This window comes from Neoarius graeffei, chromosome 19 (assembly GCF_027579695.1).
Source record: "Neoarius graeffei isolate fNeoGra1 chromosome 19, fNeoGra1.pri, whole genome shotgun sequence".
NCBI lineage: Eukaryota > Metazoa > Chordata > Actinopteri > Siluriformes > Ariidae > Neoarius > Neoarius graeffei.
In genome coordinates, this window is record NC_083587.1 from 40468350 (window position 1) to 40493769 (window position 25420).

General features: G+C 42.0%; 1 protein-coding gene across 1 annotated transcript in view; it reads right to left on the minus strand.

Moving 5' to 3' along the window:
- Positions 1-1343: 1343 nt before the first annotated feature.
- The window catches only part of cdh19 (cadherin 19, type 2), a 127828-nt gene continuing 103751 nt past the window's right edge, over positions 1344-25420 (minus strand). Inside the window, exons 9-11 of the mRNA XM_060900075.1 lie at positions 6490-6607; positions 5970-6221; positions 1344-2134 (exon numbers count right to left, since the gene is read on the minus strand). Coding sequence (XP_060756058.1) covers positions 1632-2134; positions 5970-6221; positions 6490-6607 — 873 coding nt within the window. The 3' untranslated portion in view covers positions 1344-1631. The remainder of the gene's footprint in view (positions 2135-5969; positions 6222-6489; positions 6608-25420) is intronic.

Here is a 25420-nt window from a genome sequence, read left to right on the forward strand (position 1 = left end):
ATGAAAAAACAGAAAGTATCTGCAAGTAGCTGCAAGTATCTTGGGGTATGCCTCTATTAGCTTTAGTACATCTAGCCACTGGGATTTTTGCCCATTCCTCAAGGCAAAACTGCTCCAACTCCTTCAAGTTAGATGGGTTGCATTGGTGTACAGCAATCTTCAAGTTATGCCAGATTCTCAACTGGATTGAGGTCTGGGCTTTGACGAGACCATTCTAAGACATTTAAATTTTTTCCCTTTAAACCACTTTACCCCCTTAAACCTTTTTTCCCCTTTAAACCACTCTAGATTTCTGGTTTTTTTTTTCATCTTAATTGTTTGTGTCACAATTAAAAAAAACAACAATTTGCACCTTTAAAGTGGTAGGCATGTTGTGTAAATCAAAGGGTGCTAACCCCTCATATATCCATTTTAATTCCAGCTTGTAATGCGATAAAACAGGACAAACACCAAGGGGGATGAATACTTTTGCAAGACACTGTATTCGTGCCTGGACTTCACAAAATGTGTCTTTCGAGGCATCGGGGACTTCACCATTCGCTTGGCCAAGGTGAACAGAAGAGCTCAACATAACAGCCAACATTCGAGAATGTGTGTAAGGAGCACTGTTGCTGCTAGTATCCCTTGGATACTGAACTAGGCTACGTGACTGAACTACTCTGGTATCATTTCACTACAACGAGTTAACTGGCATATTTTTGTTTGCTCATTGAGTGAAGCAGCCATTAGGTCTCTGGCCCCAATGTACTCTAGCGGCGTAACAGACCCGCAACAATTTATTTTCAGTTCTTATTGACATGGGGTACATTTCTCTTTTGCTTGATACACTCAGTTGAATTCACTGGACTAAAATAGGTTGAGTGATGGACTCATTTCATGCTAACGGCATTTGTGGAGATTGTTGTGTTTGTACATTTAATGTGGCATCTGTTATTTGCCACCTTGTATTTTCTGTTGCTTATCTTGTATGCAGGAGAGCACTAGGCTCATTTAAAGTATGTTTGATATAGGAGGCTGAGACAATTTTTCTGTTTTAAACTAGAGTAGGCTAGGTTTCATATTAGAAATATTTTTTGGTTTATGTGAATTGGGGTTTTCAGTGAGGAAACAGAATTTATATAGAGCAGTAACCTTTTTTTGAAAATGCATTGAGCTGATTGAATGAAGAAAGGAAGAACGTGAACAGAATTTGGGTTTTGATATTGTTTTATTATAATTTCATTTCTATTTTGAAAAGACATTTATATAACTATATTGAGTGCCATTGCTAATTTCCTAACAACATATTCTTAGTTTATTAAAGTGGTTTAGAGGACCTTTGAAAAAGTGAAGCTTCAAAACATTGTACAATAATTGTATAAACACAAATTAAAAGAACTCAGAGTGCCCTGAAGTGAAAGTTAAGGATTTTTAAAATGTCATGCCTATCGCCACGGCATGGGGCACTAAACTTGACATTGAGAAATACCCTTTGACTGTGATGCCTGAGGAGCAGCAGTTTGAAAAAATGCAGATGGCTGGCTTCAAGTAATCATGTAATACTTGTCACCCTCCCTGGTTGGCAGCTGTCATATCACAGGGGTCCTCACCGGAGTTCAGTTAATGCCTAATTTTTCTAATTTCTCCTCAGTTCAGAATGAAGTCTCATGATCACTAGAACCTTGCCAGCGAGATAGTTTTAAAAACCCTGGGCCAGGGTCATGGGGTCGATTGAAATAAGGGTCAAAGTTTGAAGATTCCAGTGAGCTAAGAGATCCTGCAAGTGACCCAGTACCCTCATAGGCATAAGTGTGCAAACAGTCGAAGGGAGGGACACAGGGGTCCTGGTCAGCCTCAGTCAGCCGGTCTATTATAAACTGGTGGAAGACTTCATCCTCTGGACCAATAAGGTGTGAGTGGCATAGAGACAGGCGTACACTTGCTACCACTTCCTCTCTAAAGAATGCGTGCTTGCGGCGGTGTGGGTGTGGCCTCAGTTGGACTAACTGGCTAGAGCTGGCTGCACCTGGAATACCACTCTCACTGTAATGTATGATTTTCTGCGAGTACTCCTCTGTGTCAGGTTCCTGGACAGCAAGTTTCTGCTGTTGTACTGTCCTGTGTCTCCACACAGCTACCATTAGTAAAGCAAGCACTGCAATTCAAAGAAAGAGACATTATGTCGACAACTTCTTATCAGTGAATGCTAACACCATTTATTTTTATTTTATAAATTAGATCCTAGATAGTCAGATGTAACATGTATCTTAGCCATACAAATGTACACATTTTAGAAGTATTAACTATAGTTATGACAACAGGCCTGGACATGATGACAGCCATGGAAACTCATTACTAATGCCTGAAATAATACTGTGGTGTTCTTCAGTAGTTAGTGATAATCTGCAAAACTTCACAGACAGTAACCTGAGCTCAAGATCAATCCGGGAACCCTGAAGATGTGAGATGACATGCTATGTCACCATGCCAGCAATATCTCATCTCATCTCATTATCTCTAGCCACTTTATCCTGTTCTACAGGGTCGCAGGCAAGCTGGAGCCTATCCCAGCTGACTACGGGTGAAAGGCGGGGTACACCCTGGACAAGTCACCAGGTCATCACAGGGCTGACACATATGGCCCTTTTCCACTACCCTTTTTCAGCTCACTTCAGCTCGCTTCAGCTCACTTCAGCCCGACACGGCTCGCGTTTCGACTACCAAAAACCAGCACGACTCAGCTCGTTTCAGCCCTGCTTAGCCCCTAAAACTCGCACCGTTTTGGAGTGGGGCTGAAGCGAGCCAAGCCGTGCCGACTGAGGCTGGGGGCGTGAGCAGACACTCCCCTGTGCACTGATTGGTGAGGAGGAGTGTCCTCACACGCCCACACACGCCCCGCGAGCGCGCTGGGATCTGTAAACACCGCAAACCCGGAAGGAGAATAATTATGAATTACGAGAATTTCTGAAGCCTTATGCGCCTCGCCTCATCTATACGCTCTTGCCAGTATCTGTTGGCGTTGTCGGTGACAACAAGCCACAGCACCAAGACCAGCAACACTAACGACTCCATGTCCTCCATGTTTATTGTTTACTATTCGGGTCGTGAGACTACCGCTTAAAAGATCACTGAATCAGTGACATACAGAGCATCGTGCACGAGTTCGCGGAGCGCAAGGCTCGCCGTATGCCCTTCAAATAATGCGCGCAGTAGGCTATTGATGTTTTATTATGAGCCATGTACAGTATGTCGCCTAATGTTTTTTTGTTTGAGTTACATGTTCGTTTGAAGGACTTAATGTACAAAATAACATAGTTGCACCCCGTAGTGTTGAAATTGGTAAACACAGTGCATTCAGTGAGGTTTGCACCGCCCTCCTTTTATTTCTGACTCTTCCTGTCACCACTCTGAGCGCTCATTCGTATGCCCTTCAAATAATGTGCGCAGTATAGGCTATTGATGTTTTATTATGAGCCATGTACAGGATCCTAATGTTTTTTGTTTCTGAGTTACATGTTCGTTTGAAGGACTTGATGTACTAAATAACATAGTTGCACCCGGTAGTGTTGAAATTGGTAAACACCGCTGTTGCGGACATTTTGTAGCCTAAAATGATGTTATGATAAGCTTTAATAAAGGGCCCGGTCATTTGCCCCGCCCCCGGCCCGGCTCTGACTTGTTCCGCCACTGTCACTGATGTCACTGTTTGCGCTGCTTAACGACATCACATGACGTCCACCCACTTTCGCTAACTCCACCCAATGTGTCCACCCACTTCCAGCCAGCACGGTTCAGCGCGGTTGTAGTCGAAATGCAACTCCAACAGCCCCGCTCAGCTCGACTCAGCTCGACTCGGCACGGCACGGCTCAGCCGCGTTTGTAGTGGAAAAGCGGCAATAGACATAGACAACCATTCACACTCACATTCACACCTACGGTCAATTTAGAGTCACCAGTTAACCTAACCTGCATGTCTTTGGACGAAACCGGAGCACCCAGAGGAAACCCACGCGGACACGGGGAGAACATGCAAACTCCGCACAGAAAGGCCCTCACCGGCCACAGGGCTCGAACCCGGACCTTCTTGCTGTGAGGCGACAGCGCTAACCACTACACCACTGTGCCGCCCTGCCAGCAATATTATTATTATTATTATTATTATTATTATTACAACCCCGATTCCAAAAAAGTTGGGACAAAGTACAAATTGTAAATAAAAAACGGAATGCAATAATTTACAAATCTCCAAAACTGATATTGTATTCACAATAGAACATAGACAACATATCAAATGTCGAAAGTGAGACATTTTGAAATTTCATGCCAAATATTGGCTCATTTGAAATTTCATGACAGCAACACATCTCAAAAAAGTTGGGACGGGGCAATAAGAGGCTGGAAAAGTTAAAGGTACAAAAAAGGAACAGCTGGAGGACCAAATTGCAACTCATTAGGTCAATTGGCAATAGGTCATTAACATGACTGGGTATAAAAAGAGCATCTTGGAGTGGCAATGGCTCTCAGAAGTAAAGATGGGAAGAGGATCACCAATCCCCCTAATTCTGCGCCAACAAATAGTGGAGCAATATCAGAAAGGAGTTTGACAGTGTAAAATTGCAGAGTTTGAACATATCATCATCTACAGTGCATAATATCATCAAAAGATTCAGAGAATCTGGAAGAATCTCTGTGCGTAAGGGTCAAGGCCACAAAACCATACTGGGTGCCCGTGATCTTCGGGCCCTTAGACGGCACTGCATCACATACAGGCATGCTTCTGTATTGGAAATCACAAAATGGGCTCAGGAATATTTCCAGAGAACATTATCTGTGAACACAATTCACCGTGCCGTCTACCGTTGCCAGCTAAAACTCTATAGTTCAAAGAAGAAGCCGGATCTAAACATGATCCAGAAGCGCAGACGTCTTCTCTGGGCCAAGGCTCATTTAAAATGGACTGTGGCAAAGTGGAAAACTGTTCTGTGGTCAGACGAATCAAAATTTGAAGTTCTTTATGGAAATCAGGGACGCCGTGTCATTCAGACTAAAGAGGAGAAGGACGACCCAAGTTGTTATCAGCGCTCAGTTCAGAAGCCTGCATCTCTGATGGTATGGGGTTGCATTAGTGCGTGTGGCATGGGCAGCTTGCACATCTGGAAAGACACCATCAATGCTGAAAGGTATATCCAGGTTCTAGAGCAACATATGCTCCCATCCAGACGACGTCTCTTTCAGGGAAGACCTTGCATTTTCCAACATAACAATGCCAAACCACATACTGCATCAATTACAGCATCATGGCTGCGTAGAAGAAGGGTCCGGGTACTGAACTGGCCAGCCTGCAGTCCAGATGTTTCACCCATAGAAAACATTTGGCACATCATAAAACGGAAGATATGACAAAAAAGACCTGACAGTTGAGCAACTAGAATCCTACATTCGACAAGAATGGGTTAACATTCCTATCCCTAAACTTGAGCAACTTGTCTCCTCAGTCCCCAGACGTTTACAGACTGTTGTAAAGAGAAAAGGGGATGTCAAATAGTGGTAAACATGGCCTTGTCCCAACTTTTTTGAGATGTGTTGTTGTCATGAAATTTAAAATCACCTAATTTTTCTCTTTAAACGATACATTTTCTCAGTTTAAACATTTGATATGTCATCTATGTTCTATTCTGAATAAAATATGGAATTTTGAAACTTCCACATCATTGCATTCCGTTTTTATTTACAATTTGTACTTTGTCCCAACTTTTTTGGAATCGGGGTTGTATTAACAATCCAGGATAAAGGAGATGGATTAGATTGTCAGACATGCTTGCTTAATGTTATGCAGAGCTGATTTATATTTTACTGTCACAGGCTCTAAGTCAAAAGAACTTTCTTTTATTTATTTGTTTGTTAGTGTCTAATTTGCTTCTTTTATTCTGGCAGGAAATAAAGTGATACATAAATTTTGTTTTTAGTCATATTTAGTTTGTATATCATACCTATTATTGTGATGAAGCATATTGAGAGGCCTAGGAGAGCCTGCAGGCTGACACCCATAGTTAGGGCCAATGCTTCTATTCCACTGGATGGGCAGTCCCCTCTAGACTGGCATACACACACACTGATGGTGAATGTGGTAGTGCTGGATAGAGCAGGAGAGCCACTGTCTGTTATGACCATGGGGAGATAATACAGTATCTGATCCTGATGTGTAAATGTGCTACGACGAGTCAAAATGCCTGCTGTGTTGTCTGTAAATTAAAAAAAAAATAATAATAATAAAAAAGAAGGGAGGATCATTTATAAATAATTGTCAAGTATGACATATATACTTCATTCTGTGTCTCTCTCATGTTCTGCCTGTTCTTAGCAACAGATATCTAAGTCTATATATTTAGATTTGATAGAAATCCAGTCCTAAACTAAATTTTTATAGTACCAAAGTAATATTCCTTTGTTGGTCTGATATTACATTACACAGATGTGAGCTGTATTTTGCTATTGTATGGTATACTGCACCTTGGTTGTCCCTGATGGTGAAGTTGGGGTTAATGTTTTTATCTGGCACCATGGAAAAATAAAAATGATGATCTTCTGTTGAATCATCTGCATCCACAGCACTGATAACCTGGATGACCTTTATTAAAAAAAAAAAATGTTAGCAGAAGATTTTCAACAAACTCTCCATTATAATCACCTCTTTATTTGACTTTACACTCACAATTTAAGTTTACATAATATAATATGGTGCTTAAAGATGTATTCAGTTTTATCCACACAGCTCGTGGAAAACAAGTGATGTTAATCCCAAAACAGCAACACCAAATTTAGTATGTCTGCCATAATTGATCTTTTGCAATCAGAAGAAAGAGATATACACTCACTGGCCACTTTATTAGGTACATCCATCCACCTGCAGTTTGATGCATTTATCTAATCAGCCAATCCCTTGACAGCAGCACAATGCATAAAATCATGCAGATACAAATCAAGAGCTTCAGTTAATGTTCCTTTCAAACATCAGAATGGGAAAATTTGTGATCTCTGTGACTTTCACTGCGGCACAGGTGTTGGTACCAGATGGACTTGTTTGAGCATTTCAGAAACTGCTGATCTCCTGGGGTTTTCACACACAACAATCTCTAGAGTTTACACAGAATGCTGTGAAAAAACCAAAAAATAAATAAATAAAGAAACATGCCTTGTTGATAAGAGAGGTCAGAGGAAAAATGGCTAGTGCTGAGTTTCCTAAAAGCATCGTAGCACAAAGCTCATTGTTAAATAGTAGAGCGAGCAGCATAATGAACACTCTCTCTCCTAGTTAAGATGATGTTAGCGTTAAGAGGCCTTGGGGAAACCCACCACAGATTGGTTTGGGCTGCCAGGAAGGATATAGTAACTCATATAATCACTCTTTATAACCGTAGAAAGCAGAAAAACATCTGCAACAGCAGAAGACCACATTGGGTTCCACTCCTGCCAGCCAAGAACAGGAATTCAAGAATCAAGAACAATTTCCTATTAAAGTGGCCAGTGAATGTAGAGTTGCTGTTTAGAGTTTTACTCCTATAGTATACTGAAAGATGGAGACAGATAATAAAGCCTACAGCCCTCTTTAACTGTACCCAGATTTTCTTTTAAATTTTCATTGTGCAATTTTTCACAGTGACTAAAACTGAGTACAGTGGTGCTTGAAAGTTTGTGAACCCTTTAGGATTTTCTATATTTCTGCATAAATATGACCTAAAACATCATCAGATTTTCACACAAGTCCTAAAAGTAGATAAAGAGAACCCAGTTAAACAAATGAGACAAAAATATTATACTTGGTCATTTATTTATTGAGGAAAATTATCCAATATTACATATCTGTGAGTGGCAAAAGTATGTGAACCTCTAGGATTAGCAGTTAATTTAAAGGTGAAATTAGAGTCAGGTGTTTTCAATCAATGGGATGACAATCAGGTGTGAGTGGGCACCCTGTTTTATTTAAAGAACAGGGATCTATCAAAGTTTGATCTTCACAACACATGTTTGTGGAAGTGTATCATGGCACAAACAAAGGAGATTTCTGAGGACCTCAGAAAAAGCGTTGTTGATGCTCATCAGGCTGGAAAAGGTTACAAAACCATCTCTAAAGAGTTTGGACTCCACCAATCCACAGTCAGACAGATTGTGTACAAATGGAGGAAATTCAAGACCATTCATACCCTCCCCAGGAGTGGTCGACCAACAAAGATCACTCCAAGAACAAGGCGTGTAATAGTTGGCGAGGCCACAAAGGACCCCAGGGTAACTTCTAAGCAACTGAAGTCCTCTTTCACATTGGCTAATGTTAATATTCATGAGTCCACCATCAGGAGAACATTGAACAACAGTGGTGTGCATGGCAGGGTTGCAAGGAGAAAGCCACTGCTCTCCAAAAAGAACATTGCTGCTCGTCTGCAGTTTGCTAAAGATCACGTGGACAAGCCAGAAGGCTATTGGAAAAATGTTTTGTGGACTGATGAGACCAAAATAGAACTTTCTGGTTTAAATGAGAAGCGTTATGTTTGGAGAAAGGAAAACACTGCATTCCAGCATAAGAACCTTATCCCATCTGTGAAACATGGTGGTGGTAGTATGGCAAGAAAATCATTTGTCCTTTTGAGGGATGCTCAAAATATTTTAGAGTGAAGTGTCTAGAAAACACAGGCAGTCAGCTGTAATGCAACTACATTCACCACAATATATTGATGTTCAAGTTCCTGACATCCAAGTCCAAGATGAGCTTATCTGTCCATCTCTTCACAGTGATGGAATGAATGCAGATTTTAATGCTGGCACATTTCTAAGGAGCTTGGCTTTGTTTAAAAATGCAGGCCAAACTACTTTCACCAGCCATGACATCCGAGTGCCTAATGGATGAGTTACTAGAGGTCCATAGCAGTGGAATGAAGCAGGTGGTAAAAAAGTAGCACAGAAACTCATCTCATCTCATTATCTCTAGCCGCTTTATCCTGTTCTACAGGGTCGCAGGCAAGCTGGAGCCTATCCCAGCTGACTACGGGCGAAAGGCGGGGTACACCCTGGACAAGTCACCAGGTCATCACAGGGCCAACACATAGACACAGACAACCATTCACACTCACATTCACACCTACGGTCAATTTAGAGTCACCAGTTAACCTAACCTGCATGTCTTTGGACTGTGGGGGAAACCAGAGCACCCAGAGGAAACCCACGCGGACACAGGGAGAACATGCAAACTCCGCACAGAAAGGCCCTCACTGGCCACGGGGCTCGAACCCAGACCTTCTTGCTGTGAGGCGACAGCGCTAACCACTACACCACCGTGCCGCCCGTAGCACAGAAACTGACAGGGTTAAACATTTCCAAGGATGAAACACAGGTAGTCAAAGAACTTGAACAAGTGGATCTTTTAACTATTCACAATGAAGATTCTTTAAGATCAGACAGAACCAGGAAAACATATTTCAAAGAAAATTTTGATTAAGTTGTACCTGCTCAGATGTACCTATGAAGACATAACAGTGGTCAAGTATGCTTTCATCAGTATGTCTCAGGTAAGCACCAGTAGACGGATGTAATTGCAGGAAGGTTTTTACTTATAAGCATCTATTATATACAAGACGTGATGGAAGGTCAGAGTAACAAACACTAACGAAACTGAAACTGAAAGCAGAGTCATAAACAGGAACATAAATCAGAGTCATTAAACAATGTGAGAAACAAACATGACAGTAGCAACCAAGATAGTACTTTGCAAAGTCTGTGAGTAAACAGCATCTGGACTAGATATGGATTCAAGATTCACTTTATTGTCTCACAAAGTGAGAAATTTGTTCTGGGCCATTCGCCCATGCTGCAGCCACAACACAGAACATACAATACAACACTATAACAAACATACAATAGATATGCGCATCCATATCATACAAGGTGCCTAAAAGTGCAAGAAACATTGTGAATTAAAAAAATAAAAATAAATAAAGAAATAAATAAGAGAATGAATAAATAACACCTAATAGGTGTAATAAAATGCTAAAATTCTAATAAGTAAAAATACTAACCTGTGCAAAACAAACAACCACAAGTCATCTGTGCTCTGGTCTTATCTGACCTTGTTTACCAGCTTAATTGACACAGGAACAAACGAGTTTTTAAATCTGTTCAGTCTGCAGTGAGGAACTCTAAACCTTCTACCAGATGGTAGCAGCTCATACTCGCCATGCATGATGTGTGATGGATCGCAGATAATCTTATTTGCTTGATGCAGAGTGGCCTGTTCATAAATGCTCTGAATGGAGAAGTGCTCTTTAAGACCAATAATTTTTCCAGCAGCATGAATTAGCCGAAGCAGTTTGTTCTTTAGCTGCACAGAGAGGTTACCAAACCAAGCTGTGATACTATAACTGATCAGACTTTTTAAGACTGCCTTATAAAAAAATCAACATAAATCTTTGATTAACACCATGAATTCTCAGACGACGAAGAAAATGCAACCGTTGCTGTAGTCTGCAACAGAGGCTGTCGACGTGTGTGCTCCAGGTGAGTGCGTTGTCAATAAAGACACCCAGATATTTGTATGACTGCACCTGGGCAATGGCTTGATTGTGGATGACCACGGGCCTGTGGTCACCCACTCCTCGAGGGTCGAACACCATTTCTTCCATCTTATTCACATTCAGAATGAGGTGGTTATCGTCGCACCACTCAGCAAACCTCTGAATTTCCAAAAAGTAGTCAGATATATCATGATTCTTTTTCAACAGTGATAAAATTGCAGTGTCGTCTGAGAACTTAATGATGTGATTGTTTGTATAAAAACTTCTACACGCATCTGTGTACAGAGTGAACAGAACCGGTGAACTCACGCATCCCTGTGGCACACCTGTGCTCAGAGTTTTAGTTTCAGATAAAGTTCCACTAACACTGACCCGCTGTCTGTGATTTGTTAAAAACGAAAAGTACCATTTAATAATAAAAGGATGAACATCAAAATCATTTAATCTGCTAATTAAAAGATGTGGCTGCAATGTATTAAAAGCTGAACTAAAATCAACCAATAAAAGACGTGCAAATGAGCTAAAATCCTCCAAGTGCTTATTGATAAGGTGGGTCACAGCTAAAATGGCATCTTCAGTACTTCTGTTGCACTTGTAAGCAAACTGAAAGGGATCTACAAAACCACTAACTTCTGTCTTCAAGAAATTGATCATGATTTTCTCAAAACACTTCATTACCAACGAAGTCAGTGCAACAGGACGGTGGTCATTATTCTCTTTACAGCTTGCTTTTTTAGGCACAGGAATGATAACAGAACTTTTCCAGATAGAGGGAACAAAATGAGTGTCTAGTGATTTCTGGAAGATGGGACACCAGGCTTCTGCCAGTTCTTTGCTACAGGACTTCAGTAGGCGCCCAGAGATGCCATCTGGAACAGAGGCCTTTCTGGGGCAGATGCATGAAAAAGTCTCTCCACAGCATGCTGGTCAATAGTGATCACTCCAGGGCCTGATCCAGGTACACCATCCATAACTATTTTCTTCTCATATGAGAAGTTTCGTGAGTCAAATCGGCAAAAAAAAGTTATTCAGCTCATTAGCCTTTTCCTCCTCATTTAACACATTGATACACCTCTTAGCTGGAGTCATGTTTGTCATGGTTTTCATAGAGTCCCATAGTTTTTTAGTATTCATACCTGAGCAGTGAGATTCAAATTTCTCCCTCTCCTTCCTCCTAGCAGTCCTTAGTTTGTGATTAAGTTTCTTCTGCGTGTTTTTCATGCTTAGTAAGTCCCCATTCTTAAATGCTACTTTCCTCTGTACTATGCACTCTTTAATCTCCTTGGAGATATAAGATTTACAACCCCAGTTCCAAAAAAGTTGGGACGTTGTGTAAACTGTACATAAAAACAGAATGTGAAGATTTGTAAATCATGGAAACCCTATATTTCATTGAAAATAATACAAGAACAACATATCAAATGTTGAAACTGAGAAATTTTATTGGTTTTGAAAAATATATGCTCATTTTGAATTTGATGTCAGCAACGTTTCAGAAAAGCTGGGACAGGGGCAACAGATGACTGAAAAAGTTGTGTAATGCTAAAAAAACCCTAATTTGGTTAATTGGCAACAGGTCAGTAACATGATTAGGTATAAATAGAGCATCCCAGAGAGGTGGAGTCTCTCAGAAGTAAAGATGGGGAGGGGTTCACCACTCTGTGAAGGACTGCATGGGCAAACAGTGCAACAATTTAAGAATAATGTTCCTCAATGTAAAATTGCAAAGAATTTGGGGATCACATCATCTATGGTCCATAATATCATTAAAGGATTCAGAGAATCTGGAGAAATCTCTGTATGCAAGAGACAAGGCTGAAAACTGACATTGGATGCCTGTGATCTTCAGGCCCTCAGGCGACACTGCATTAAAAGCAGATACGTGTCTGTAGTGGAAATCACTGTATGGGCTCAGGAACACTTCAGAAAACCATCGTCTGTGAAAACAGTTCATTACTGTGTCCAGTTAAAACCAGATATAAACAATATCCAGAAACACTGGCGCCTTCTCTGGGCCTGAGCTCTTTTACGATGGACTGAGGCGAAGTGGAAAATTGTCCCGAGGTCTGACGAATCAAAAGTAGAAATTCTTTTTAGAAATCATGGACACCACGTCTTCCAGGCTAAAGAGGAGAGGGACCATCCAGCTTGTTATCAGTGCACAGTTCAAAATCCAGCATCTGTGATGGTATGAGGGTGCATTAGTGCACATGACATGGGTAGCTTGTACATCTGGGAAGGCATCATTAATGCTGAACGATACTCTGGACTACACATAGACTTGGTCTTGGACTAGGCATGGACTTGGGCTCTGGACTAGGCATGGGCTAAGGCTCTGGACTCTGGGCTTGAGCATGGGCATGGACCCTGGTGTTGACTTGGGCATGAATTCAAACATGAGCATGGACTGAGGCATGGGCATGGAATCAGGCATGACTCTGGGCTTGGGCATGAATTTGAACATGAGCATGGACTCAGGCATCAGCATGGGCACGGAATCAGGCATGACTCTTGGCTTGGACTCTGACCTTGGCATGGGCTTGGACCTTGGCATGGGCACTGGCTTTAGCATGGGCATTGACTTGGACATGGGCTTGGGTCTTGGCCTGGGCTCCAGCATTAGCATGGGCATGGACTGGGACATGGGCTTGGATCTTAGCATTCGCACTGGCATTAGCATAGGCATGAACTTGGATATGGGCTTAAATCTTGGCATGGGCACTGGAGTTACGACATCCTCCCTGAAGCCAGGTGGCAGAGCAAAGAGCTCATCCTCTCTGCAGCTCAGTGGCAGAGTGAAGAACTTGTCCTCCCTGAAGCCCAGCAGCAAGGTGACATGGAACAGAAAGAAAAATGCTCCTGGAAGACAGTGTGATTGCCTATAGCATCAACCGTGCCCTACATACTGTGGACCACCTGGCAGCTGATGGTGCTCACTGACAGTGCAGGGCAAGGACAAAGCTGCACACTGGTGCTGGCTCTACTCTCATATTTGCTGCCCCATGTTTGGTCTGTCTGGGCTGCTGGGTGCGGTGATATGTGCCCATCGGTAGTTGCCATGTCTGTATCGGGTGCCTGCCTGCTTCACCGGTGGCTGGGGAATGATGGGGTTTTGCACTCTCTTTTACTGTTCTTTTGCATTGCGATTGATGTGTAGCTATTGTGTAGGTTTTCTCACTGCTCTTTTGTTTCTATCGTCTCTGTTGTTCTAATTTTTTGTATCCCCTCATTTCTTATGCGGTCTGTCATTCCTGTAGCCTGTTTTTTTTTAAATACTTTTTGTATGTCACATAGTTCTGTGTGTGTTTCCTATGTTGCTTCCAAGTTTTGGTGTCTTCAGTATTGTTCTGTGGTGTAGAAAATGGTAATACCAAAAAAAAACCAACAACCCTGATACAAATCACTGATACTGTATAAATCACTTAAGGATTTAATTTGCACTTTTTGGAAATCTACCTTTTCCCTTGCTTCATTGCACAGCTTGTGCTCATTGTTTGTGCATTGTTGCCTTTGTCTATTGTCTTTGTTTTGTTGTACTACCGTATATAGCCTTTGTGTTGGTATTAAAAAAAAAGCATGGGCATGAATTTGAACATGGGCATGGACTCAGGCATCAGCATGGGCATGGAAAAGACTCATCCTCCCTGAAGCCCAGTGGTGGAGCAATGACATCTTTGAAACTGGGTGGTGGGGTGAAGAGCTTGTACCCACCAAAATCTGAAGTGCAGGCTGCCCTAGTGGCCCCTCGTGCTGGCTCTTCAGCAGAGGCTGCCTTGTCAGCCCCTAGCACTGGCTCTGGAGCATAGGCCGCCCTGTTGGTATCTGGCACTGGCTCTGTAGCGGAAGCTGCCCTGTCAGCCTCTGCCGCTGGCTCTGGAGTGGGCAGTGGAGTGGAGGACACCCGAGCTCAGCTACCCAACCCACTGAAAAAAAAAACAATGGGGGTTCTCCTTCCAGGAAAGGTCCTTCAGTACTTGAGCTCCTTGTTGAATGACTTGGCGCTCCAGAGACATGGGTGCTGCACAGTGACTATGTATTCGGCCCACCGGCATGCCAGTCTGGTGAGCCAATAAAACATGCAGCCAACCCACCAGGTCTCCAGAGATTTGAGCTCCACCAACTCTTTATGAAAGTGACACTGCAGCAAAAATCCATTAGGCTCCATCATATTGAGCCAGTATGTCCAGCCCCAGCCACTAGAGAAAGCACACAGATCCCGGCTTAAGCACTGTGACATAAGTGCAGGATTGCGTGGTGTGCATGTATCTTCCCACTACATCAATTGTTCAGGTGAAGTATTCTGTCAGGTAAGCAGTGGTAGATAGATGTAATTGGAGGGAGGTTTTTATTCCCAAGTGTGCAATATATTTACAGCACGTGAGGCAAGGTCAGAGTAACAAATATTAACAAAACTGAAAGTGAAAACAGAGTCATAAACAGGAACACAAACCAGAGTCATTAAACAAGATGAGAAACAAACATGACAGTACCAACCAAGATGATACTTCGCAAAGTCTGTGAGTAAACTAATAAGTGTGTGCTGATTGTGCTGTGAGTAAACTAATAAGCCCTAATAAGTGTGTGCTGATTGTGCTCCAAATAAGCAACAGGTGTGCCCAATGATGCATCTAAGGGTGCGCACAATGACCTCCCTGCACGTGGATGCGAGCTGCCACTTGAGCTGCGCCAGGCTCGAGCACACGAAGGCATGACAGTATGTCTCTCTTAATGACACACTTTGTTTTGTTTAGGCAGTCCATTTTGAGAGATCAGTATTCTCAATAAAAAAATGCATGGCCACAGGGATATGGTTTTAAATGACTTTAAAGGAGAGCCGCAGAACCTTTATTTTTAAATAAATTTCTGAGTGGATAGTATCTCCACCCTTGACTCTTGTATGCTGCATAAATGGGAATTAAAAACATATATTTTTGAGAGTTCAAATCAACTGCAAAGTTGGCATTCGAGCTGCCCCGCTGAGCCAGCCAGCCCTGAGTGCATGACATCACAGCAGGAACTGGTTTTAAGGCCGAGGCCTTTGACAGCTATAGACCAAAGTCATATTAATAAAAATTTATGGTGAAAGTAAGAAATACTGTTACTGACTTGCTCAACTAAGATTGATTTGACTTCATTGATTGTGGGTTGACTCTCATTAAAACAGGATAGGTGTTGTAACATACATGTACATGCATGCATTTTCACTGATAAAACGTAAAAGGCTAATTAAACTGTCTGATGATGAACTGAGACAATCAAATTCTGAAGCAAATTAAATAATCTTATACTGGTAACTTAAACACACAATACAAGTTACATATATTGATCTAAATGCAGGTAAACAACGTTTTTGTTGTTTTATATCCAAATGAGAGTCAGAGCTTACACATCTGCGTTCTCACTTCTTGAAGGCCGATCTTGTGACTGATTGTTTCAAAACAATCTGACTTTAAGTTGTTTGTTCAGTTCTCCGTTCATTCGCTTCTACTGTACCACGTAAGGGCGAGATGGCAGCGATATCCAGTGAAGAAATCAGATGACTGGTCCACTCATTCTCCATTTTCTCCATACTGAGTACTCCGCCATTACTGCTCAGCTCAGGCAATTACTAAAACCCAGGACAGAACGGAACGTCACCGGTTTTAGCAACAACCACGGGGAGGTCACTGCCCGAGCGATATGTCCCGTCCCGTTCCATCCGAGGGTTTTACCAACAACCCTCGGCTCACACTCCAGGAGAACTGGTGCAACTGAACTTACTTTCCTTTTAAAAAATAAATAAAATAAATGCTTTCCTTTTCTTGTAGTTTTATTTAATTGTTGGTACTGCACCCTCTTTCAATACGGGCTTATAGCCAATGCTCCTCAACAGATCAGAGGTCTCGTATGAGTCTTCAGTAAAATGAGCAAAACGGAGGAGAAACCACTTTGTAGCCGCCCAATGTGCCCGTGAACTTCTCACAAAATGCGCCCAAATCTTTGCAGTTTGAACATTCTTGGGCCATGAATGCAACGTAAATCCACCTTCTGTCGTGTTGCTGGCACATCTATGTGGCATGGTGATAAATTAGCTCAAAATGGAGGATCGGAGTTGCAGTCAGCTCTGTGATTTAGTATAGCGGAAATGGCGATGAGACCGATAGGCTTCCTGCTGTGACGTTATGGACGTCAACATCATTCACTCAGACCTCTACCTATATTAATCATTTTGATTGTAAAAATTACTATATTAGATTTATTGTTAATGCTTAAAACTATTCCTGTGCCATTCTTGAGGTCTCAAGGCATTTATAAACGAAAGTGAGGCCATGGTTCTGCATATATGCTTTAAGGATGGAGGAAACTTAAAAAAAAAGTCATATTACAGGAATCACCCTCTTCTATTATATACCAGGATTCATTTGAAGTGACAAAGCCCCATAGGGTGTCTCAAAAAGAAATGTAAAATCATGGCCATGTACATGATACTTGAGGAAATATTGTCACATAATTGATCAACTGTTAACCCACCTCAACTTGTACTGCTTTGCAGAAAGCAAGATTGTCTTTTGATCAAAACAAAATTTTTGCCCATCTTATTGCTGATTTAAGGCTTAGCCTGACTTGGACGATTCAGGCTTTCAATTGGAGGAGGGCAGCAACGTTAAGACTTCACTGATCTCCATATGTGGAGATAATCTTGGTTCCCAATGTATTGGTGGATTTACTTTAAATTTCAGCAGTAGCAAAAACTTTTGTAGGTACCGCTTGATTGATAGAGTGACATTTGCCAAATCCCCGATGGTATTTGGCCCGAAAAAAACACTTGGAATTGGAAAGTGTTCAACAACTGACCTGTGTCAATGGTATAGTAGATGGAATCAAGTTCAATTCAAGTTTCAACTCTGCGAAGTCTTTTCATGTCTGCTCTGGCCTTCTTCCATGTCTTGGGCACAATCATTTTGAGAGAGTAGTGGCAAATGATTTGGCCCTCTATACTGAATATTTAGAAAAAGCTGAAAACATTTCACCTATGATCAGATAAATCAGGTCATCTCACAGACAAACCTTCTAGGTGATGTTCACAAGGTCAACCAAGTGAAAGGAAAATGCCAAAAAGCTCAGTGGTTTGGCAGTACAGAATTGGTGCTGCTTAGGGCTTTTACCAGTATATGCAAGCAGGTGGATCAAACATCCTCTTGAAAGTGAGATTTGGCTGTTGTGCCTTAAACTAAAGGAAATGGTTGGATTTATCTGTGCTCCAAAAATTCAGCTGAATGAAGCTGCATATCTGAAAGAGTTGCGAGCGTATATTGTAGTAGTGCAATGTGTATTTACACAAAAACATGTTCCCTGACCACCCTCTAAAACCAAAGCATCACTACTTGTTGTGTCATCTGGACTTAATAATTTACTTTGCACTACTGATACACTAATGGACACTGAGGTGTGAGAGCAAGCACTCCTATTTCAAGGAGTGTGCTAGAAAACTTCACGCTTTTTTTTAAACTTAAGTAAAACTCTGGCAGAAAGTACCAGCTTATTCAGTCATACCTAGGTAGTGGTCAGTTATTTCTGCCTCCCATCCAGTTTGCTGGTGAAATAACTGAGAGGGATGAACAGTCATATAACAGGGATATACAGAATGTGTTAAAGACATCTGATATAGATAAACACAAAACTTCAGAGGTTTCAGCAGACATATACAAAGGGAACAAGTACACCATAGGCCTTTTTGTTGTTCTAGAGCACACCAGCGACACACTAGTCTTTGGGAAAATACCCCTGATACTCACTAATGATAAACAGGTGCAATTTGTTCTTTTGGTACATCATTCAGTCCTCTTAATTGATCTTGGAATCTACTACCTATGTAAGTCAGACAATAAATATGTACAGTGGTGCTTGAAAGTTTGTGAACCCTTTAGAATTTTCTATATTTCTGCATAAATATGACCTAAAACATCATCAGATTTTCACACAAGTCCTAAAAGTAGATAAAGAGAACCCAGTTAAACAAATGAGACAAAAATATTATACTTGGTCATTTATTTATTGAGGAAAATGATCCAATATTACATATCTGTGAGTGGCAAAAGTATGTGAACCTTTGCTTTCAGTATCTGGTGTGACCCCCTTGTGCAGCAATAACTGAAACTAAACATTTCCGGTAACTGTTGATCAGTCCTGCACACCGGCTTGGAGGAATTTTAGCCCATTCCTCCGTACAGAACAGCTTCAACTCTGGCATGTAGGTGGGTTTCCTCACATGAACTACTCGCTTCAGGTCCTTCCACAACATTTCAATTGGATTAAGGTCAGGACTTTGACTTGGCCATTCCAAAACATTAACTTTATTCTACTTTAACTATTCTTTGGTAGAACAACTTGTGTGCTTAGGGTCATTGTCTTGCTGCTTGACCCACCTTTTCTTGAGATTCAGTTCATGGACAGATGTCCTGAAATTTTCCTTTAGAATTTGCTGGTATAATTCAGAATTCATTGTTCCATCAATGATGGCAAGCCATCCTGGCCCAGATGCAGCAAAACAGGCCCAAACCATGATATGACCACCACCGTGTTTCACAGATGGGATAAGGTTCTTATGCTGGAATGCAGTGTTTTCCTTTCTCCAAACATAACGCTTCTCATTTAAACCAAAAAGTTCTATTTTGGTCTCATCCGTACACAAAACATTTTTCCAATAGCCTTCTGGCTTGTCCATGTGATCTTTAGCAAACTGCAGACGAGCAGCAATGTTCTTTTTGGAGAGCAGTGGGTTTCTCCTTGCAACCCTGCCATGCACACCATTGTTGTTCAGTCTTCTCCTGATGGTGGACTCGTGAACATTTACATTAGCCAATGTGAGAGAGGCCTTCAGTTGCTTAGAAGTTACCCTGGGGTCCTTTGTGACCTCACTGACTATTACACGCCTTGCTCTTGGAGTGATCTTTGTTGGTCGACCACTCCTGGGGAGGATAACAATGGTCTTGAATTTCCTCCATTTGTACACAATCTGTCTGACTGTGGATTGGTGGAGTCCAAACTCTTTAGAGGTGGTTTTGTAACCTTTTCCAGCCTGATGAGCATCAACAACGCTTTTTCTGAGGTCCTCAGAAATCTCCTTTGTTCGTGCCATGATACACTTCCACAAGCATGTGTTGTGAAGATCAGACTTTGATAGATCCCTGTTCTTTAAATAAAACAGGGTGCCCACTCACACCTGATTGTCATCCCATTGATTGAAAACACCTGACTCTAATTTCACCTTCAAATTAACTGCTAATCCTAGAGGTTCACATACTTTTGCCACTCACAGATATGTAATATTGGATCATTTTCCTCAATAAATAAATGACCAAGTATAATATTTTTGTCTCATTTGTTTAACTGGGTTCTCTATTTCTACTTTTAGGACTTGTGTGAAAATCTGATGATGTTTTAGGTCATATTTATGCAGAAATATAGAAAATTCTAAAGGGTTCACAAACTTTCAAGCACCACTGTATATATTAATGCAGATAGTCTGCAAGACTATTATCCACTGCCAGTGTACATCATGGATCTCCCTGTTGTTTGCTTCAAAGTCAAGGCTTTTTTATTGTCATTTCAACCATATACATTTGGGACAGTGCACAGTTCAAATGAAACAATGTTTCTCCAGGACCATGGTGCTACATTAAACATCACAGGACTACAAATGTACATAACAACATAAAGTGCAAGAGTGCAACAAGTGCAATACTGCAGACAGTAAATTACACAATAGACAGACAATAAACGACATAAACAACATAAAGTGCAGACAAAAGCAACATAAGGTACAGAGTTGAGTGTGCATATTGAGGTAGTATATGAAAGGAAATAAATGAATGTAAACTTTGTGCGCGCAAAAGACATTTTAAACATTGTAACGCAATAGTGCATTATTGCCCACTGTGCAAAGATTGCAGTGTGAGTGGTGTGTTCAACAGTCCATGAGAGTCAGTCTGAGTTGTGGAGTCTGATGGCATGAGGAATTGAAGTAGTGTATGAAAATGGAATAAATAAATGTAAACCTTGTGTGAGAGAGACATTGTAACCACTGTAAGCAATAGGGCAATATTGTCCACTGTGCAAATACTGCAGTGTGAGTGGTGTGATCAACAGTCCATGAGAATCAGTCCAGTCCCTCAGAGTTGAGGAGTCTGATAGCATGTGCGAAGAAACTGTTGCAGAGTGTGGCTGTGAAGGCCTGAATGCTTCGATACCTTTTTCCAGGTGGCAGGAGGGTGAAGAGATTGTGTGAGGGGTGTGTGGGGTCTTCCACAATGCTGGTGGCTTTCCGGATGCAGCATGTGGTGTAAATGACCCTGATAGAGGGAGGAGAGACTCCGATGATCTTCTCAGCTGTCCTCACTATATGCTGTAGTGTCTTGCAATCCGAGATGGTGCAATTCACAAACCAGACCGTGATGCAGTTGCTCAGAATGCTCTCAATCATCCCTCTGTAGAATATTGTGAGGATGGGTGATGGGAGAAAGATTTTTCTCAGCCTCCATAAGAAGTAGAGGCGCTGCTGGACTTTTGTGACTATGGAGCTGGTGTTGAAGGACCAGGTGAAGTTCTCTGCCAGATGAACACTGAGGAATTTGGTGCCCTTGACATTCTCCATGACTGAAGCATCAATGTACAGTGGAGAGTGGTCACTCCATGTTCTTCTGAAGTCAACAACCATCTCTTTTCTTTTGTCCACATTCAGAGACAGGTTATTGACTCTACACCAGTCCGACAGCTGTTGCACCTCCTCTCTGTATGCTGACTCATCATTCTTACTGACGAGACCCACCACAGTCATGTCATCAGCAAACTTGATGATGTGGTTCAAGCTGTGATTTGCTGCACAGTCGTGAGTCAGCAGAGTGAACAGCAGTGGACTGAGCACAACAGCCCTGGGGGGACCCAGTGCTCAGTATGGTGCTGCTGGAAGTTCTGCTCCCAGTTCAGACTAACTGAGGTCTGTCAGTCAGGAAATCCAGGATCCAGTTGCAGAGGGAGGTGTTCAGGCCTAGCAGGCTCAGCTTTCCAATTAGCTGCTGAGGGATGATTGTGTTGAATGCTGAACTGAAGTCTATGACCAGCATTCGAATGTATGTGTCCTTGTTGTTTTGGTGGCTAAGGGCCAGATGAAGGGTGGTGGCTATGGCATCATCTATGGAACAGTTACAGCAATACACAAACTGCAGGGGGTCTAGTGAGGGAGGCAGCAGGGTCTTTATGTGCCTCATGATGAGCCTCTCAAAGCACTTCATAATGGTGGGTGTGAGTGCAATGGGATGATAGTCATTGAGGCAGGACACTGAAGACTTCTTCAGAATGGGAATGATGGTAGTGGTCTTGAAGCATTTAGGAATGATGGTGTTGCTCAGGGAGATGTTGAAGATGTCAGTGAGAACATCTGCCAGCTGGTCCGCACATCCTCTGAGCACTTCACCAGGGATGTTATCTGGTCCGGCAGCCTTCTGTGGGTTGACTCTGCGTAGAGATTTCCTCATGTCAGCTGTGGTCAGACACAGCACCATAGCATCAAATCATATCATCAAATTTGCTGATGATATGAACGTGGTGGGTCTCATCAGCAAGAAAAACAAGTCAACATACAGAGAGGAGGTGCAATGGCTGTCAGACTGGTGCAAAGTCAACAACCTGTCTCTTCACATGGACAAAACAAAAGAGATAGTTGTTGACTTCAGAAAAGCATGGAGTGACCACTCTGCTGTACATTGATGGCTCATTCATGGATATTGTCAAGACCACTAAATTCCTTGGTGTTCATCTGGCGGTGGATTGAGCAGTGGACAGCAGTGGACTGAGCACACAGCCCTGGGGAGGCCCAGTGCTCAGTATGGTAGTGCTGGAAGTTCTGCTCCTAATCCATACTGATTGAGGTCTCTCAGTCAGGAAGTCCAAGATCCAGTTGCAGAGGCAGGTGTTCAGGCCCAATAGACTCATCTTTCCAATTAGCTGCTGAGGAATGATTGTGTTGAATGCTGAACTGAAGTCTATGAACAACATTCAAACATAGGTGTTCTTTTTGTCCAGGTGGCTAAGGGCCAGCTGAAGGGTGGTGGCTATGGCATCATCTGTTGACCAGTTATGACGATATGTGAACTGCAGGTGGTCCAGTGAGGGAGGCAGCAGGGTCTTTATGTGCCTCATGCTGAACCTCTCAACACACTTTATAATGATGGGTTTGAATGCAACGGGATGGTTGTCATTGAGGCAGGACACTGAATTCTTCGGCATGGAGACAATGGTTCTGATGGCTCTCACTACTCTTAGGACTGCCCTATCACCTGCTCTGAAGGCAGCGTCTTGGGTTCTCAGCAGTGTGCACACCTCTGCAGTAATCCACATCTTTTGGCTGGGGTGAGTGGTGATGATCTTAGAGACAGTAACATCAATGCACTTGTTGATGTAGCTGGTCACTGATGCTGTCTATTCCTCTAAGTTTGTGCGTCGCCATTGGTTGCATCCTTCCTAAACATGTCCCAGTCAGTTCTCTCAAAACATTCCTGGACAGCAGACATTGCTCCTTCTGGCCAGGTTTTTACCTGCTTTGGAGCATCTGATGAGCAGTCTGTATGCTGGAATTAGCATAACAGAGATGTGGTTTGAGTAGCCACAGTGGGGGAAGGGCTCTGCCCAGTATGTGGTGGGAATGTTCGTGTCAACAAGATCCAGCGTGTTCACCCCTCTAATGCAAAATCCACATATTGATGGAATTTAGGGAGCACTGACTTGAGATTCGCATGGTTGAAATCTCTGGTGACAATAAACAGTCCAAATAGGTGTGAATTCTGCAGTTTGCTGATAACACCATACAGTACACAGAGCGCTTCCTTAACATTAGTGCCAGGGGGAATGTCAACTCCTATTATGAATATAGAAGTGAAGTCCCATGGTAAATAAAATAGTTTTCATCTCACAATCACACTCGCAATGAGCAATAACTCGAGACTAGCACCAAATTCTTGCACCATTCTGTGTTGATGTATTTCCACAAGCCACCTCCACGAGTCTTACAGCACAGAATTACATTTCTGTTGGCTTGGAATGACACTAGTTCATCCAGCTGAATGGTGGCTTCCGGAACTCTGTCACCGAGCCATGTCTCCATGAAAACAAGGACGTAGCAGTCTCTAAACTCATGCTGGGTAGTCTGCTGGAGTTGGATATGGTCCAGTTTATTTTCCAGAAAGCAGACATTGGAGAGTAGAATGAATGGGAAAGCCAGCCGGCTAGGGTTAGCTGTTAGCCTAGCACGGACACCCCCACATTTGCTGCATTTTCACCTCCTCACACAGTGCTTTAGATGGCTCTTCCCTGGGTCATCAGCCTCAGGTGAGGCTGAGGACTGGAGGCCTGTTCCTCGCAGCAGGCTGAGGTCATGTAGCTTCTCCAGCAGATCATCTTTTATGATGTTTTTTGCATGATTTCTGTACTTAAGGAGTATCTGGCAATAATAGACATGAACACCAGTTGATCCGATGTCCATGTGCTGTACAAGGTCGGGCAAAAGAACAAAATGACACAAGAAAGCACCGTTTTGGATCCAGAGAGGCTGCTGCATGCCACTGCCGTGCCACCATCTTGCTTGCATCATTCTCGGTCTGGATGTCAAATGCTTTCAGGAAATTCAGAAAGCCCTACCTGACCTGGACGATATGAGTGTTTGATGATTGTTGTTGAATACCTGGCATCAATTGTTGGGGTCATGAAGAAAGCGGACCTAGCCTATGTTGAGAAGGATGACTTGCAGCATCCTTGAACACTAATACAATGTCATAAAGTTATTCAGACTTTCAAACAAAGAGGATAGGATATATGTAAAGCTAAATGCTGTAGATATTGTAAGAGGTATCTAATACAGTTTGAGACACAAAAGTTTTAAGATGTTTTTATGAGTGCTTCATAATGATGTCATGTCTAGGTTTCCATGCAGTCAATGTAGTCATATTGTGAAACAGTTCAAAGCATACCCGTTATTTTATTGACAGTTTTTATATACTATAAATAGCCAAAACCTCTAAATATATAATATATAGCCAAATATATATCACATATAGCCAAATAATATATTAACTATATTCAAAAACTCATAAATATACATTTTACAAATATTTATCAATGTCATATGATAAACACCTGCCCTCCTCCCGCTATCTCTGAGGAGGAGAGAACAGCAGTCTTTCATCTTTAGGAAAAGAGGACTCTGTGCACATTTCAAAACTTTCACAGGCACTGATATCTGTGATTGACTTGGAGAGGCCTTTCAAACCAAGAGGAAAAGGATCATAACCTTCTTTCAAAGACAGTCACTGGCTGAATATTCAGAATCTTCTGCAGGACATTGAAAGTGACACTCCAGTCATGCAACACAATCAGACTGGCATAGCAGCAGTGCTTCTTATAATGAAAAAGTAGACTCCATCTTCATTTGGGTAGATGAAGCAGGGAAATAGTCTTGTAAATTTGATTAAAAATAAATAAAGTTTTTTTTTTCATTTTAAAATAGTGCAATCCCATGCTTTGCATTTTAAAGACAGATGCTACAAGTGTCCATCCAGAAAGACATGACTCTACCGGCCATGCTGAGACTGATCTTGCTCGGTAAGAGGCAGCTTATAAGTTTGAGAAAGTTTTGTATGTACCAATTAGAGAATACTTTTTAAAAGTTTGCAATTTGCATATATCAGGAGACACATTTCTCATTGCAACAAAGTGGATGGTCGACCATGAGAAACAGGTGGGCTTCATTTTAGAGGAGCACTTGGGTTTTACAGACACCTTTTCTGTGTTTTTGGATATTTTTATGTTTTTAGCATAAAAGGAACTTGCCTGTGTGACACTGGAATTCATAC